The sequence below is a fragment of the Babylonia areolata genome, chromosome 20 (genome assembly GCF_041734735.1).
Source record: "Babylonia areolata isolate BAREFJ2019XMU chromosome 20, ASM4173473v1, whole genome shotgun sequence".
Taxonomy (NCBI): Eukaryota; Metazoa; Mollusca; class Gastropoda; order Neogastropoda; family Buccinidae; genus Babylonia; species Babylonia areolata.
The window spans coordinates 43,450,732-43,465,731 of NC_134895.1; the positions used below are offsets into that span (position 1 = coordinate 43,450,732).

The window sequence follows — 15,000 nt, forward strand, 5'->3', positions numbered from 1 at the left end:
AAAACTCCCTGTGTCCAAGGCTCGAAAAAAAGAACACAACACGGTAGGAATGCCCAATTACCAATTCCCGAAAAAGACCAAAAAAAATATTCAAGACTTTCTGGAAAACATACCGGGGAATGGGCCAGCAAGGCAGGAAATGGGAAATGAAAAGACGACTGAAAGAAACAAAAAGAAACGAAAAGAGAACAAAACTAAACTGAATCAAAGACAGCAATATAAAAGAGGAAAGTTCCAGCACAGAACTTCCAGGTGGGGATACTATTTATACTGAAAAAGTCCCCCTCACCCCCATACCCCCCCTCCCACGCCTCCCCCCCCACCCCCCCACCCCCCCCACACACACACACCCCCCCACCCTCCCAAATATCACCACTGGGGGAATCAATGTTATTAAAATTAAATAAAATAAAAAATAAAAAATTCACAATTTCATGCATATATAAACAGCTAACAGTAAAGTACTGTTTTTGATGAACTGATGAAAAATGCAACCATGTTCAATATAATACTTTCGGCATCAAAAAGAAAATACAATGTGATGGTATGTGCAAGTTTACATATAAGTGTAAGTGTATGCATGTGTGTGTGCAAATGTGTGAGTGTGTGTGTGTTTTTTTGAGGGTGGGCGGCTGGGTGTGTTTGTAAGTGTGCGCACATGTGTGAGTTCTAGAACGATATGTGTGTGCGCATCAGTGCGAGTATCTATGCACATGTGTGTGTGCGTGTATGTGAGTGGATGCATGCTTGCCTTGCAAACATAGTAACACACTTGCTCTAGCAACCGTCTGTCCACCTGTCTGTCTGTCTGTTACGGATGCAGATGATGTTATCCACAAACAACAGAACAGCTGATGCAATCAGTGAACAAATACAAAAATAAAATGCAACACAGGTCATTGTCCATTACCTTTGCATCATTATTAAAATCTTGCAGCCTTGAAAGCTTCAAAAAAAAGAAGTAATAAAATCAGTTAAACAACATAGTACAATTTCATTTCAAGAAAGAAAGAAAGTAAAAATTTAAAAAAAACCCACATATTTTGAAATGAGGTCACACATTCAAGTTGGAAAACAGTATTTTGTAAACCCCAAATACACAATCAGAATAGTAAACAATGCATGACATAACACTGAAAATAACTTTTTTTTCAAATCATCAGAATTCTACACATGAATTCACCATTACTGCGTTTGAGGGTGAGTGGGTGTGTATGCGAGTGTATGCATGAGTGTAAGTATGAGAAAGATACATCTGTATGCGTGTGTGTATGAGTGTGCATACGCATGCATATGTGTATAAGCAATCAGAAAAAAAGGGGGGAAAAGGCAAACACATATCAGCCATTTTGATTGTGTAAAATACATTTTAGCAATGTAAAAATGACTGTGTAAATGTGCACCTTGTTATAATTCCATGGAGCAAAACTATCCTATGCACAACACTAATCTTACTATGTACAATACAAATCATACCTAATAAAACTCACTTTATGAAGCACACAGCACACACAAAAAATTATCCGGCACAATACTCATTAGCAAAAAACAATCATAAATAGTGAAATTATGACATTCTAGCATCAATTCTTTCCACGACCACCTTCAGTTAAATGTTGTGTGTGTGTGTGTGTGTGTGTGTGTGTGTGTCTGTGTCTGTGCGTGTCTCTGTGTGTCTGTGTCTACATGTACATGTATGAGCATGCATGTGTGTTCTTCAGTTTAATGACTATTCATATAGTTTGATTTTAACTGATGGGTGTGAGTGCGCACATGTGCGTGCATGCATGTGTGAGTACATGCATGTCCGTGTGTTCAAAGAGCCAGTGGTGGAGTAAGTCACAACCATGTAACATTGAAACAAGCTGACCATAAAGTCTACAACAACAACAAAAAAAAAGTTTACAACTCCAGAAACTCCACAACTTGCCAATGTCAGCGGCAAGCAATAATCTCTCCCCATGATAATAAATTTAACACCAACATTTGTTCAACTTTAGCACATGTACACCTACTATCGATACAATGCCTTTCTCGGGGCAAGCATTTCAGTATGAAAATATAAAAAAATAAATAAAACAACAACAACAAAAGTTGCATCTAAGGCTGAAATCTGCAATTCTTTTCCTCTCCTACAACAGCGTTCAGTTCCTCAAGGAGGCATCACTGTGTTCAGACAAATCCATGTGCGCTGCACCACATGTGCGAAGCAGATATCTGACCAGCAGCATAAGCCAATGCCCTGGCCAGGCCTTGAATATACACACATTTGTGTACCAATCAGAGTGGATTTCATTTTACAGAGTTTTTTTTTTTTTTTCCAAAAACATCACTTTTATTCCCATGGATTCTTTTTCAGTGCACCAAGTGCGTGCTGCACACCGGTCTTCTTCTGCGTTCACTCGTATGCACACGAGTGGGCTTTTACGTGTATGACCGTTTTTACCCCGCCATGTAGGCAGCCATACTCTGTTTTCGGGGGTGTGCATGCTGGGTATGTTCTTGTTTCCATAACCCACCGAACGCTGACATGGATTACAGGATCTTTAACGTGCATATTTGATCTTCTGCTTGCATATACACACGAAGGGGGTTCAGGCACTAGCAGGTCTGCACATATGTTGACCTGGGAGATCGGAAAAATCTCCACCCTTTATCCACCAGGCGCCATCACCGTGATTCAAACCTGGGACCCTCAGATTGACAGTCCGACGCTTTAACCACTCGGCTATTGCGCCCGTCACACCGGTCTTATCCAAATGACTGCATGGACGCTCGGTTTGATTCCCCTGTTCTCCCGAAAACGGAGTATGGCTGCCTACATGGCGGAGTAAAAACGGTCATACACGTAAAAGCCCACTCGTGTACATACGAGTGAACGTGGGAGCTGCAGCCCATGAACACAAAAGAAGAAGAAGAAGAAGAAGATTCCCCTGTTAAACATGGGACAAAGAGTGACAGCTGGATTAAAGTTTGAGAACTGCAATGCACCGCAATGTTAGCCAACGGTAACGAGGGGTAGGCAAGGGTTGAGGTGCAAAAACAAAGATCAGGTGTCACAGCCAAGTCTATCAAAATTAAAATCATCAACAAGCACACACGAAACACCAACAGCTACTCTAAAACTTGACCCAACAAATTCGTTTCAAAAAGGTTTGAATACACTGCTGGTGTTACTACTGAACACATCGCAGGTAAAAAAACCAACTGCTGGCTTGACAAAACAAACAACAAAAACACACCTTAATGTGAAGCAATGCAGAAAACCATAATTTCACAATAATGGAGTTAAGTGCCTCTGTTTTTCACAAAGTAACAATACTTTGTTGTGCAAAGAGTAATAATACTTCTTCCTTAAAACTCCAAACAAATAGGTAAAAAGAAAACCATTATTACACAGCAACTAAGTTATTTTCCTTTTTTTTTTCCTTTTCTTTTCTTTTTTTTTACAAAGAGTAACAATGCTTCTTCCTTAAAACTCCCAATGAAAAAGGGGTGGACAGTAAACACCTGAAAATGGAAGTACTGCTCAAAACCATAATTATGCAGTAACTGAATTATGTTTCTTTGTCATTATAAAGAGGAACAATACTTTTTCTTTATTTGGTTTCAGTTCTTTATCTTTTCTTCACCTCAATCAATTTTCCCGATAATAATTTGAAATGATAAGAACAAAAAAAAAAAAACAACAACAAAAAAAGAGTCAAACAAAAAATGAGTGTCACAATTTAGTGTCACACAATGTTAACAGACCAAGCTAAAAAATAAAAATTAAAAAATAACAAAAATCTGTAACTGAAACAAAAAACAGCAACATATCTATGAAAAATATGTGAATCAACAACAACAACACACACAAAAAAAAAGGCAAACATCTCACACCTAAAGAATATAATTTTTAATCTACACTCAATGTTAATATACATGCATCCCTATGTAAATACAAGACAACACAATACAACAAACTCAGCGCAATACAATACAATACAATACAATACATCTTCATTCATATGATTCATATCATACACATACAGCTGAACTGAGTGGCATGTGCATAACACACACAAACCTACATTAGGCTTCCAAGCTTCTGCTTAAAAAATAACAACAGGGCTTCAGCATTTAGAAAGGTTTTATCTCCATTTTGTTTAAAAAAAAAAAAAATTAAAATTAAAAACCAAAACTAAAAACTTATCAAAAGGCAACAACAATACCCAAACAAAAACACAGGCTTCAGCATTGAGAAAGGTTTTATCTTTCTATAATTGGGGGGCAGGTAGGAGGGGGCTGAGAGGGGAGAATCCGAACACCTGTTAAAAAACAAGGATCCAGAGGGTTAAAAAAACAAACAAAAAAACAAAAAAAAACAGGCTTCAGCACTAAGGAGGGTTTTCATCTTTATGTTTAAAAAAAAGAAAGAAAAAAAAAAAAGCTCTAACCATCTGTTAAAATGTATGAGTCCAGGTCTATAAAAAAAAAAAAAAAAAAAAAAAAAAACCTGACCAAAAATACAAACAAAAATCACCACAAACAAACAAACTGTTATGTTAGAGCTGCGTACAGTTCACGGCATCCCACGTCAGGTGGTAAATTACCCCCTCCTGTTGACGAACCACACCACGGCTGGACCCTCTGCTAGGACTTAACCAGTTGGGGTCATCTAAAATTCCTGTCGATGTCCCTTCGCTGCCATACACGGGTCTCCTATCATCCAATTGAGTCAGCGGTCAGTCACAGAAAGGGAGATTCAGCAAAAATGACAGTTCAACACCTTACTGTCTTAATGTGCGCACATGTGAGTGGAGAGAGGGGGGGGTGGGTTGTGGGGGTTGTTTTAGTCTATCGCCAGCTACTGTGTGTTCTTATCTGACTTGTTTTAGTGTATTTTAATGGTGCATATGCTCAGTTTTAGGTTGGTGTCTACAACTGAAGCCTGTAATTGCATGCATTAATTTCCATGTGGATTAATAAAGTGTTTTTGAATTTGAATTTGAATTTGAGTTCCCTTACCACTCAGTATACTGGGAGGGAAGCGACAACCCTTCAGTACAAAACAATAATTCCTAGTGCCTGTACTGTGGGGCGGGGGTTTTTGTGCTTTGTTTATGTTTTCCAATCAACCAATCAAGTTAGTGGTCAGTCACATAATACAGTAGCACTTTTGGTAAACAACAGTTCTGTATCATTTCATACACAAACACATCAACGACAGCCCTAACAACAACAAAAAAAAAAAAAAAAAAAATTTTTTTAAATCCCCAGTCCGCAGCACCTGTCTTGTTTGTTCATTCATATTCTCCATTTCAAACTGTTCTCTGTTGTTTAGATTTATCTTTTATCAATTTTCCACCCTTTTGTTGATTCAGTACGCAGTCATGGCAATAGCCCTTTTGCCAGAAACATACATTTCATATCACTTTCGGTCCAAATAACAGACGTTTTTTTTTTCTCAAAGGAAAGATGGCAGTAATATTTGTTTGTTGATTTGTCAAGTAATAAAAAAAAAAAATTAAAAAAAACCCACTTAATCTAAACAAATTTTATTCCAAACTAAGCACTGCTACTTCTTTTTTTTCCTCTTCTTTTGCATTCATAGGCTGTAAACTCTTTCAATGTATGAGTGGGCTTTGATATGTATGACCATTGTTACTCTGCCATGTGGGCAGTTAATTTGTTATCTGTTCTTAGGCGCTACCCTCCTACTGTTCAGTCAACTTTCAATCCAAGATGACACGAGGAATCCTACTGAAATTGAAGACATCAAATCATGGACACAAAATAATTACACAAACTGACTCCAAAACTGTGAGTAAAAAAGAACAACTCAAATTTCTCATATCAAAGAGAAAAAAATAAGCCTCACAAGATGGAAACTAAATTATTAAAAAGAAAACTTATTCAAATAAGAATTCAAAAAACATCATTAACAACACTGAAAACAATCAAGAACTGAAGATAAACCTGTGATTAATTTACAGTCAGAAATCAGTTTTAAACAAGGTCTTTGAGGTAAACACATAACATGCAAAACACCAAGCAGACAGCAGCAGACTGATCACTATTTACATACTTTATATTATCATAATTAATACGCCTAATATCAGCTATTCTGACTTGACTCAATTTTACACCTTTACACTTTCAAAAATAAAGGCAAATAAAGTAATATCAACTATAACTTCACTCAATTCTACACCTTTGCACTTTCAAAAATTAATAACGCTAATGTCAACTATAAACTTGATTCAATTCTACACCTTTATACTTTAAATAACCTTTTTTTTCTTTCTGAATAGCTCAAATGATAATACAATAAGCAAGATTTATATTCAAGCTATAGATATGTGTTTTAAAAAAAAAAAGTACTAGAATGCAAACTCTTGGGAATTGTGGCATCTCCTACGATCATTTCCCTTTGATGGTGTCTACTATTGTCTCCTATATATCATGTTTCAAATTCAAGGCAATCTGGATTTATATCCGAAACCTGAAAAAGAAACATGCAAGAAACTGAATTTAGGTGCATGAAAAATTACATCTAGCTGACTGCTTACTTTTTTGTTTGTTTGTTTGTTTGTTTTGTTGTTGTTTTTTTGTCACTTGCTTTTGTAAGTTATCATATTTACTAATTTATGCATCTATTCATCTTTTTATTTACATATTCATTTTCATTCACCACCTGGTCACTCTATCTGCATATTTATCATCTACATGCCTAATTTCTAACCCTTCTTCGCCTGTCTGCCCACGATCAATCTTTATGTGCTTTTTTTTTTTTTCTGGCTTGGTTGCTAGGGGCACAGATCATACGGACTTTGTACATGCAACAACAACTCATGCTCGTGCAAAACAGAAATAAGTGCTTCATCAACTTGTCTTAAAATGACATCAACCAAAACAAATAAAAAAATAAAAATAAAAATGATGCACCAAAACAAAACAGCTATGACAACAGAGAGGGAACAAGGGGGAAAGGGCAGGCAAGTTACCACTTCTCTGTACTCCTGCATCAGATCCTGGGTAGCACTGCTACCCTTGCTGTGCCTTCAGAGAAAACACACACTCTTCTTTAGTAAAGATTTGGCATTTGAGCAGAGTTTCCTTTGAATTAACTACCGAGTTCTTTTTTTTTTTTTCTTTTTTTTTTTTCATCTTCGCTTCATGTTTTCAATGCTGCTACCTTTGCTCTGCCTTCGGAGAAAACACATACTCTCCTTTAAATTTGTTATTTGAGCAGGGTTTCCTTTTAATTAACTTCCCTGAGTTCTTTTTTTCTTCTTCTTCTTTTTTTTTTTTTTTTCCAGTGAGTCTTTCTTTTCATCTTCACTTCATGCTTTCAATGTTGCTACCCTTGCTCTGCCATCTGGCAACACACATACTCTTCTTGAAATTTGTCATTTGAGCAGGGTTTCCTTTTAATTGACTACCCTGAGGTTCTTTTTAGTTAGTCTTTCTTTTCATCTTTGCTTCATGCTTTCTCTTTAATTCCTTCTTGGCGTAACGCCTGTATCGAACGGGAGAATACACAAAGTTCTTTGATAAAAGGAATTATTTATAACTGCTGTATGTCTTTGGTCTCTCTCTCTCTCTCTCTCTCTCTCTCTCTTTCTCTCTCTCATGTGTGTGTATCTGTGTATTCTCACACTCATGCTTTTCTTCTCTTTCTTTCTTTTTTTTCCCCCATGTGTCTTATAATTATCATGCTCATGACTTTATGTAGTATTGTGTATTGTCGACCCTATTCAGGGCAGGGACTGGATGGAAATTAAAAAAAATAAAATAAAAAAAAATTAAAAAAAGCCTGCCAGTGCTCATCTATCATCCTTGAAAACAAAAGAATTTTGTCTTGTCTCTGTTGTAAATAATGGCTACAAGTGCCCCATTTTATTTCTGACAATCCATCACAGATGAGACAGTCCACCTTTCATTATCACAGATGAGACAGTCCACTTTTCATCATCACAGATGAGACAGTCCATTTTTCATCAATCAACAATAACCTGTTGCCAGCCTCCTCCTCCTCCTCCTCCCTCCACCACCTCCCCTACACCCCTCCCAGTCCTCCCTCACCCACCCAGCCCCCTACCTGCCCTTCACTCTTCTTTTCTGTCTTTCTCTTCTTCTTCTTCTTCGTTCGTGGGCTGCAACTCCCACATTCACTTGAATGTAGAGTGGGCTTTTACGTGTATGACCGTTTTTACCCCGCCATACAGGCAGCCATACACAATTTTCGGGGGTGCGCATGCTGTGTATGTTCTTGTTTCCATAACCCACTAAACATTGACATGGATTACAGGGTCTTTAACGTGCTTATTTGATCTTCTACTTACGTGTACACATGGGGTTCAGGCACTAGCAGGTCCGCACATTTGTTGACCTGGGAGATCGGAAAAATCTCCACCCTTTGCCCACCAGGTGCTGTTACCGAGATTCGAACCCGGGACCCTCAGACTGAAAGTCCAACGCTTTAACCACTCGGCTACTGTGCCCATCTTTTCTGTCTTTCAAACTTGTACCATTTGGGCCAGTTCTAGCTCGTTTTCATTTCACTGTTATTGCACAATAAATCAGCCAGCCACTCTACTCAAGTCAGTTTCAGTTTCATCAATAAGGCATCGATACACAGACTGATCCATTAACGCAACACCACATGGAAGGTTTGGGGGGATTGCAGGGGGGGTGGGGGGGGGGTAAAGGGGTGTAGGGGGGGTTGGTCAGTTTGGTCAGAGTCAGCAGAACACAGCATGCCGGCAGACATCACTTACTTTGTGTCCGACTCGCGACTGTGCTGCCTCAGTCTGTTGTCCAGCTGTGGTGCCGAGATGCAGAGCACACACGAGCATAAATAATAACAACAACAACAATGATAATCATGATAACAACTATACCCATTATTCGTCACACACTCTACCTCCTCAGTGCGGGGGGCCCAGAGCATCAACAATCAACATTTACAATGAAAAAAATGGTTTTAAAAAAAATTCATAACACGGGGCACTACAATCAAAGACAAAGTGCAATATTACTACAACCACTGATCTTCACTCATTATTATTGTCATCAACTACTGATCTTCACTCATTATTATTGTCATCAACCACTGATCTTCACTCATCATTATTGTCATCAACTACTGATCTTCACTCATTATTATTGTCATCAACTACTGATCTTCACTCATTATTATTGTCATCAACTACTGATCTTCACTCATTATTACTGTCATCAACTGCTGATCTTCACTCATTATTATTGTCATCAACCACTGATCTTCACTCATTATTATTGTTACCAACCACTGATCTTCACTCATTATTATTGTCATCAACTGCTGATCTTCACTCATTATTATTGTCATCAACCACTGATCTTCACTCATTATTATTGTCATCAACCACTGATCTTCACTCATTATCACTGTCATCAACCACTGATCTTCACTCATTATTACTGTCATCAACAATTGATCTTCACTCATTATTATTGTCATCAACCACTGATCTTCACTCATTATTATTGTCATCAACCACTGATCTTCACTCATTATTATTGTCTTCAACCACTGATCTTCACTCATTATTATTGTCATCAACCACTGATCTTCACTCATTATTACTGTCATCAACCACTGATCTTCACTCATTATTATTGTCATCAACCACTGATCTTCACTCATTATTATTGTCATCAACCACTGATCTTCACTCATTATCATTGTCATCAACCACTGATCTTCACTCATCATTATTGTCATCAACCACTGATCTTCACTCATTATTATTGTCATCAACCACTGATCTTCACTCATTATTATTGTCATCAACCACTGATCTTCACTCATTATTATTGTCTTCAACCACTGATCTTCACTCATTATTATTGTCATCAACCACTGATCTTCACTCATTATTACTGTCATCAACCACTGATCTTCACTCATTATTATTGTCATCAACCACTGATCTTCACTCATTATCATTGTCATCAACCACTGATCTTCACTCATCATTATTGTCATCAACCACTGATCTTCACTCATTATTATTGTCATCAACCACTGATCTTCACTCATTATTATTGTCATCAACCACTGATCTTCACTCATTATTATTGTCATCAACCACTGATCTTCACTCATTATTATTGTCATCAACCACTGATCTTTACTCATTATTGTCATCAACCACTGATCTTCACTCATTATTATTGTCATCAACTACTGATCTTCACTCATTATTATTGTCATCAACTACTGATCTTCACTCATTATCATTGTCATCAACCACTGATCTTCACTCATTATTATTGTCATCAACCACTGATCTTCACTCATTATTACTGTCATCAACCACTGATCTTCACTCATTATTACTGTCATCAACCACTGATCTTCACTCATTATCATTGTCATCAACCACTGATCTTCAGTCATTATTATTGTCATCAACCACTGATCTTCAGTCATTATTATTGTCATCAACCACTGATCTTCAGTCATTATTATTGTCATCAACCACTGATCTTCACTCATTATCACTGTCATCAACCACTGATCTTCACTCATTATTATTGTCATCAACTACTGATCTTCACTCATTATTATTGTCATCAACCACTGATCTTCACTCATTATTACTGTCATCAACCACTGATCTTCACTCATTATTATTGTCATTATTTTGTGACATTCATGAATGGCCAGAGCCATGCAAAACTGAACAAAGTTATGCATGAGATGAATGATAACAAGGGTGTGTTACAATAGTTAGGTCAATGTACATGGAATCAAGAAAAGCATAAAGAAATTAAGTAATAAAATGGGGTCGGTGATGAGCATGTGCACATGTGCATAATTCATGAATATGCATTAGTGAATGCACTGATGTCTGACTTTCTAGAAATGGTCGTGCTTGTGGTTTTTTTTCCTCCCCAGCCAAATCCTCCCTCCCTATTTTTTTTCCACACTTCAAGATTGAGGTGGTAGATTTTGCTGAGAAATTCAAGAAGATATAATAATCATTGTCAATTTTTTTTTTATTGTGGACCTGACGACAAAGCTGATCAGTCTTCTCTCATGAATATAACAAGGTTCAGTAAACTTTCATATTGTACTGTTGGCCGAACGACAGAAAGTGGCTGTTTTGATTTGATTGAAACAACATGTTTCACTCCCAGAGCAAATAATGTAGACTAAATAATGATAATATTAATAGACAGTACTTATATGATGCAAACTCCCCATATAATGGGCTGTAGTGCCTCAAATGAAACAATACCAGTGCATAATGACATACCTCTGCACATGAAAAACAACACTACATATATGTGTGTATATACACTGTGCCATTACTACAAACTGTAGATATGATCAACTGCTGAATGAAAACATAAGTGAACCATGTTTTACTGGTGTGGTTTCTTGCTTCAAAGGCAAGTCAGTACATGCATGTCACTTAAATCTGGGAGTGGAATATGTCATTTTATAAAAAAAAAAAAAAAATTTTAAACCAAAAAAACCCCACACAATTAGTTGATAATGGTGTGATGAAACCTTGGCAGTTTCTTAACCACTCATGACCATTGTGACTTCAGGTATTTTTCAGCAAGTTCACAAACCAATTTATGTGACTGCCATCTGTGATGAAATGTAAAATAAAAATAAAAAAATAAAAAAACCCACACAATTAGTTGATAATGGTGTGATGAAACCTTGTCAGTTTCTTAACCACTCATGATCGTTGTGATGGGAAGTAGCCTTGATTTGATCAAAACTACATATTTCATTCCCAAATCTGAATCATATTTATTATGTGTAATATTACTGTTGTCACAGTGAGCCAAAAAGAATCTCCATTATATCAATTGTCCTTGGCTGACATTACAAGCCTGTAACTGTCTACAATAAGAGCATTTCAGATATTTTTCAGCAAGTTCACAAACCAATTTATGTGACTGCCATCTGTGATGAAATGTAAAATAAAAATAAAAAAATAAAAAAACCCACACAATTAGTTGATAATGGTGTGATGAAACCTTGTCAGTTTCTTAACCACTCATGATCGTTGTGATGGGAAGTAGCCTTGATTTGATCAAAACTACATATTTCATTCCCAAATCTGAATCATATTTATTATGTGTAATATTACTGTTGTCACAGTGAGCCAAAAAGAATCTCCATTATATCAATTGTCCTTGGCTGACATTACAAGCCTGTAACTGTCTACAATAAGAGCATTTCAGATATTTTTCAGCAAGTTCACAAACCAATTTATGTGACTGCCATCAGTGATGAAATGTAAAAAAAAAAAAAATATTTAAAAAAAAAAAACAATTAGTTGATAATATCGTGTATTTCAGTCACAAATCATTTGTAAATAAATATTCAAAACAAAAATCAAACTACAAAGCTAAAAAGACAAAATAGAAAAGGACTGAAAAAATTCAAAGCAAAACACGAGCAACAAATTCATGTTATCAAAAATGATACATGATTGACAATGAAACAGCATAAACAATATGTTCAGTGCAACTCATGACTTGTTCATTATCAATTCTCAACGACAATATTTTACAAATATATCCCACCCCATATCTATCACAACAACATACATGAAAATCGTCTTCCACATGCAATGTACCAGAAATACAATGTTACCCCCACCCCCACCCCCACCACCAGCCCCCTATGCATCACCCCCCGCCCCCCCCCCCCCCCCCCACCACCAGCCCCCTATGGATCACCCCCCTCCCCCCCACCCCCATCCCCTGCCCCCCCCCCCCCCCCCTCCCCCCCCCCCCTCCCCCCCCCCCCCCCCCCACACACACATGCAACCTCCAAAAGAATTTATTTTTTAATGCTTATATATATTTCAAACAAAAAAGAATGCAAACAAAAAGTTAGCGTAACTCTGTTCTACGTATACTGCATGCATATCAAGTTTATTTACAATTTTGACAATATGCTGGAGAATAAATTTATACTGTGTTGTGTTCATATGCTGCTAAGCTGTGCTGCGCTGTGTTGCACTGTATCATGATGTATCGCAATGCATAGCACTGCACTATGCTATGGCAATGTGTCACACAGCACAGCACTGCACTCTATTGTGTTGGACTGTATTTACTGCACTGTGCTGTATTATGCTACTGCAAGGTGTCACGCTGTAAAAAATGCCACACAATACTGCACTACACTGCACTGCATAGTATGTACACTATTCAGTCATTACAGATTTTTCTTTATAAAGAGAAAAAAAAAATCATGCTGCTATCCTGTACAGAGTTTCTAAAGGTTTTTATATTGTCAGTGCAGAGTTCTTTTACTGTGCTAATCACATGCTGCATAATGAATCTTAGTTCTCTGAATTCATCTGAAAGACTAACACCCAGACCACTATACCAAGATCCAGCAGAGGGGGAGTTCAAGTCCCCATTCTTGCACAAATCAGTGGGAACCCTCCCTTAGCAGTTAAGCGCACTGTACACTGCTTCACTTTAAGAAGCCTTGCTTAAAAATAATACCACTTTCTCTCTCTCTCTCTCTCTCTCTCTCTCTCTCTCTCTCTCTCTCTCTCTCTCTCTCTCTCTCTCTCTCTCTCTCTCTTTTTCTGAAGTCAACTGCTGCCCAAGTTCAGGTTAATCACAGAGGATTTTGCCATGGAAATCACAATAAAGGAAAGAAAATATGTAGAAAAAATATAACTAAAATAAACTTAAGTGAAGAAAAAAATCACAATCACATCAGATATCATAGAAGAAAAAACCTTTCTTAATTCCAAAACTACAACACAGCACCCAAGTCAGTTTACAATGTTTCACCGAGTAAACAGCTTACACAAAAAAATTATTACCCTGCCCCCACTCCCATTTAATCACATGGGGGTGGGGATTAAAAACACAAACAAACAACAACAAAAAACAAAAAAAAACCACCCCACAGAATCATACAAATACACACTTCAAAATGAATAAGGAAAAAAAGTAAATTTTTCATCCCGACTTCTGAAATCGAATCATTTCAAATTGTAACAAAACACACACACACACACACACACACACACACACACACACACACACACACAAGAGGTAAATCTGCTACTGCTACTGACTAGAAATTATTCTGTCCACTGGAATGGGTGAGCCATATAAAAGATCACGAAACACGGCACACAGGAACTGAAATCTAATTCTATCAACGCAGTTCTGATATGACAGCATGACCTTTATCATCAAATACAGAACACTTTATTACCTTCATTACAAGAGAAATTCATTTGTGGTGTTAAAAAAAAAGAACACACAAACCCACATAAACTATGCACAAGAACCACAGTCCTATGATGTGAAAACATAAAAGACGTAAAATCCTAAGATGACATAAACCTAAAAATAAAAGATATAAAATGCTAAGCTGACACATAAACTTCACCTACAGTAATGCCAATGCAACCAATACAAAAGAAGGTAGACATAGATATCACACTGTAATTAATGATACATACGTTAAATTCAAATAATGACAGCAACAAAAAATCAGACTCACGTCTGCGGGATATCCGTAGCCTGGATCGTTTGCTCTCCTGCAACAGGCACAGTCCTTATTAAAGGTTAAAAGATCAAAGGTTCCATAGCCATTAACAGCCACAGAGGCAGTGAACGGACATCCACCGTGTCCAGATCTCGGCACAGCAAGAAGGCAGGATTCAATTCTCTCCTTCTGTCGCCTTAACCTTCCCCTACCGAAGTCAGGTACCCATTTATACCTGAACTCGTTAAGACATTTGAGGCCTGTTTGGCCTGTTCGGCATTCTGTAGGTAAAAAAAAAAACCCACCCAAATCACGTTTGGTGGCATGCGTGGACTACCTATGTGTAGCACACTGGATTGTACAGTGAGGGTAGGGTGGCCCAGTGTGCGCTGAATCTTTCTTTCAAGGTAGAGACTGTTTGAGGCGCCGTTACCCACCGTGTCTGACAAACTATTCCATGAGTCTACAAAACA

The 15,000-nt window shown here is 37.4% G+C and overlaps 1 protein-coding gene across 7 annotated transcripts in view; it reads right to left on the reverse strand.

Moving 5' to 3' along the window:
- Positions 1-15,000, reverse strand: part of LOC143295526 (centrosome and spindle pole-associated protein 1-like) — a 99,543-nt gene that overhangs the window by 63,390 nt on the left and 21,153 nt on the right. For all 7 annotated transcript variants that reach the window (XM_076607258.1, XM_076607259.1, XM_076607257.1 and 4 more), the window contains exon 12: positions 14,543-14,579. In XM_076607258.1, the coding sequence (XP_076463373.1) occupies positions 14,543-14,579 (37 nt within the window). The remainder of the gene's footprint in view (positions 1-14,542; positions 14,580-15,000) is intronic.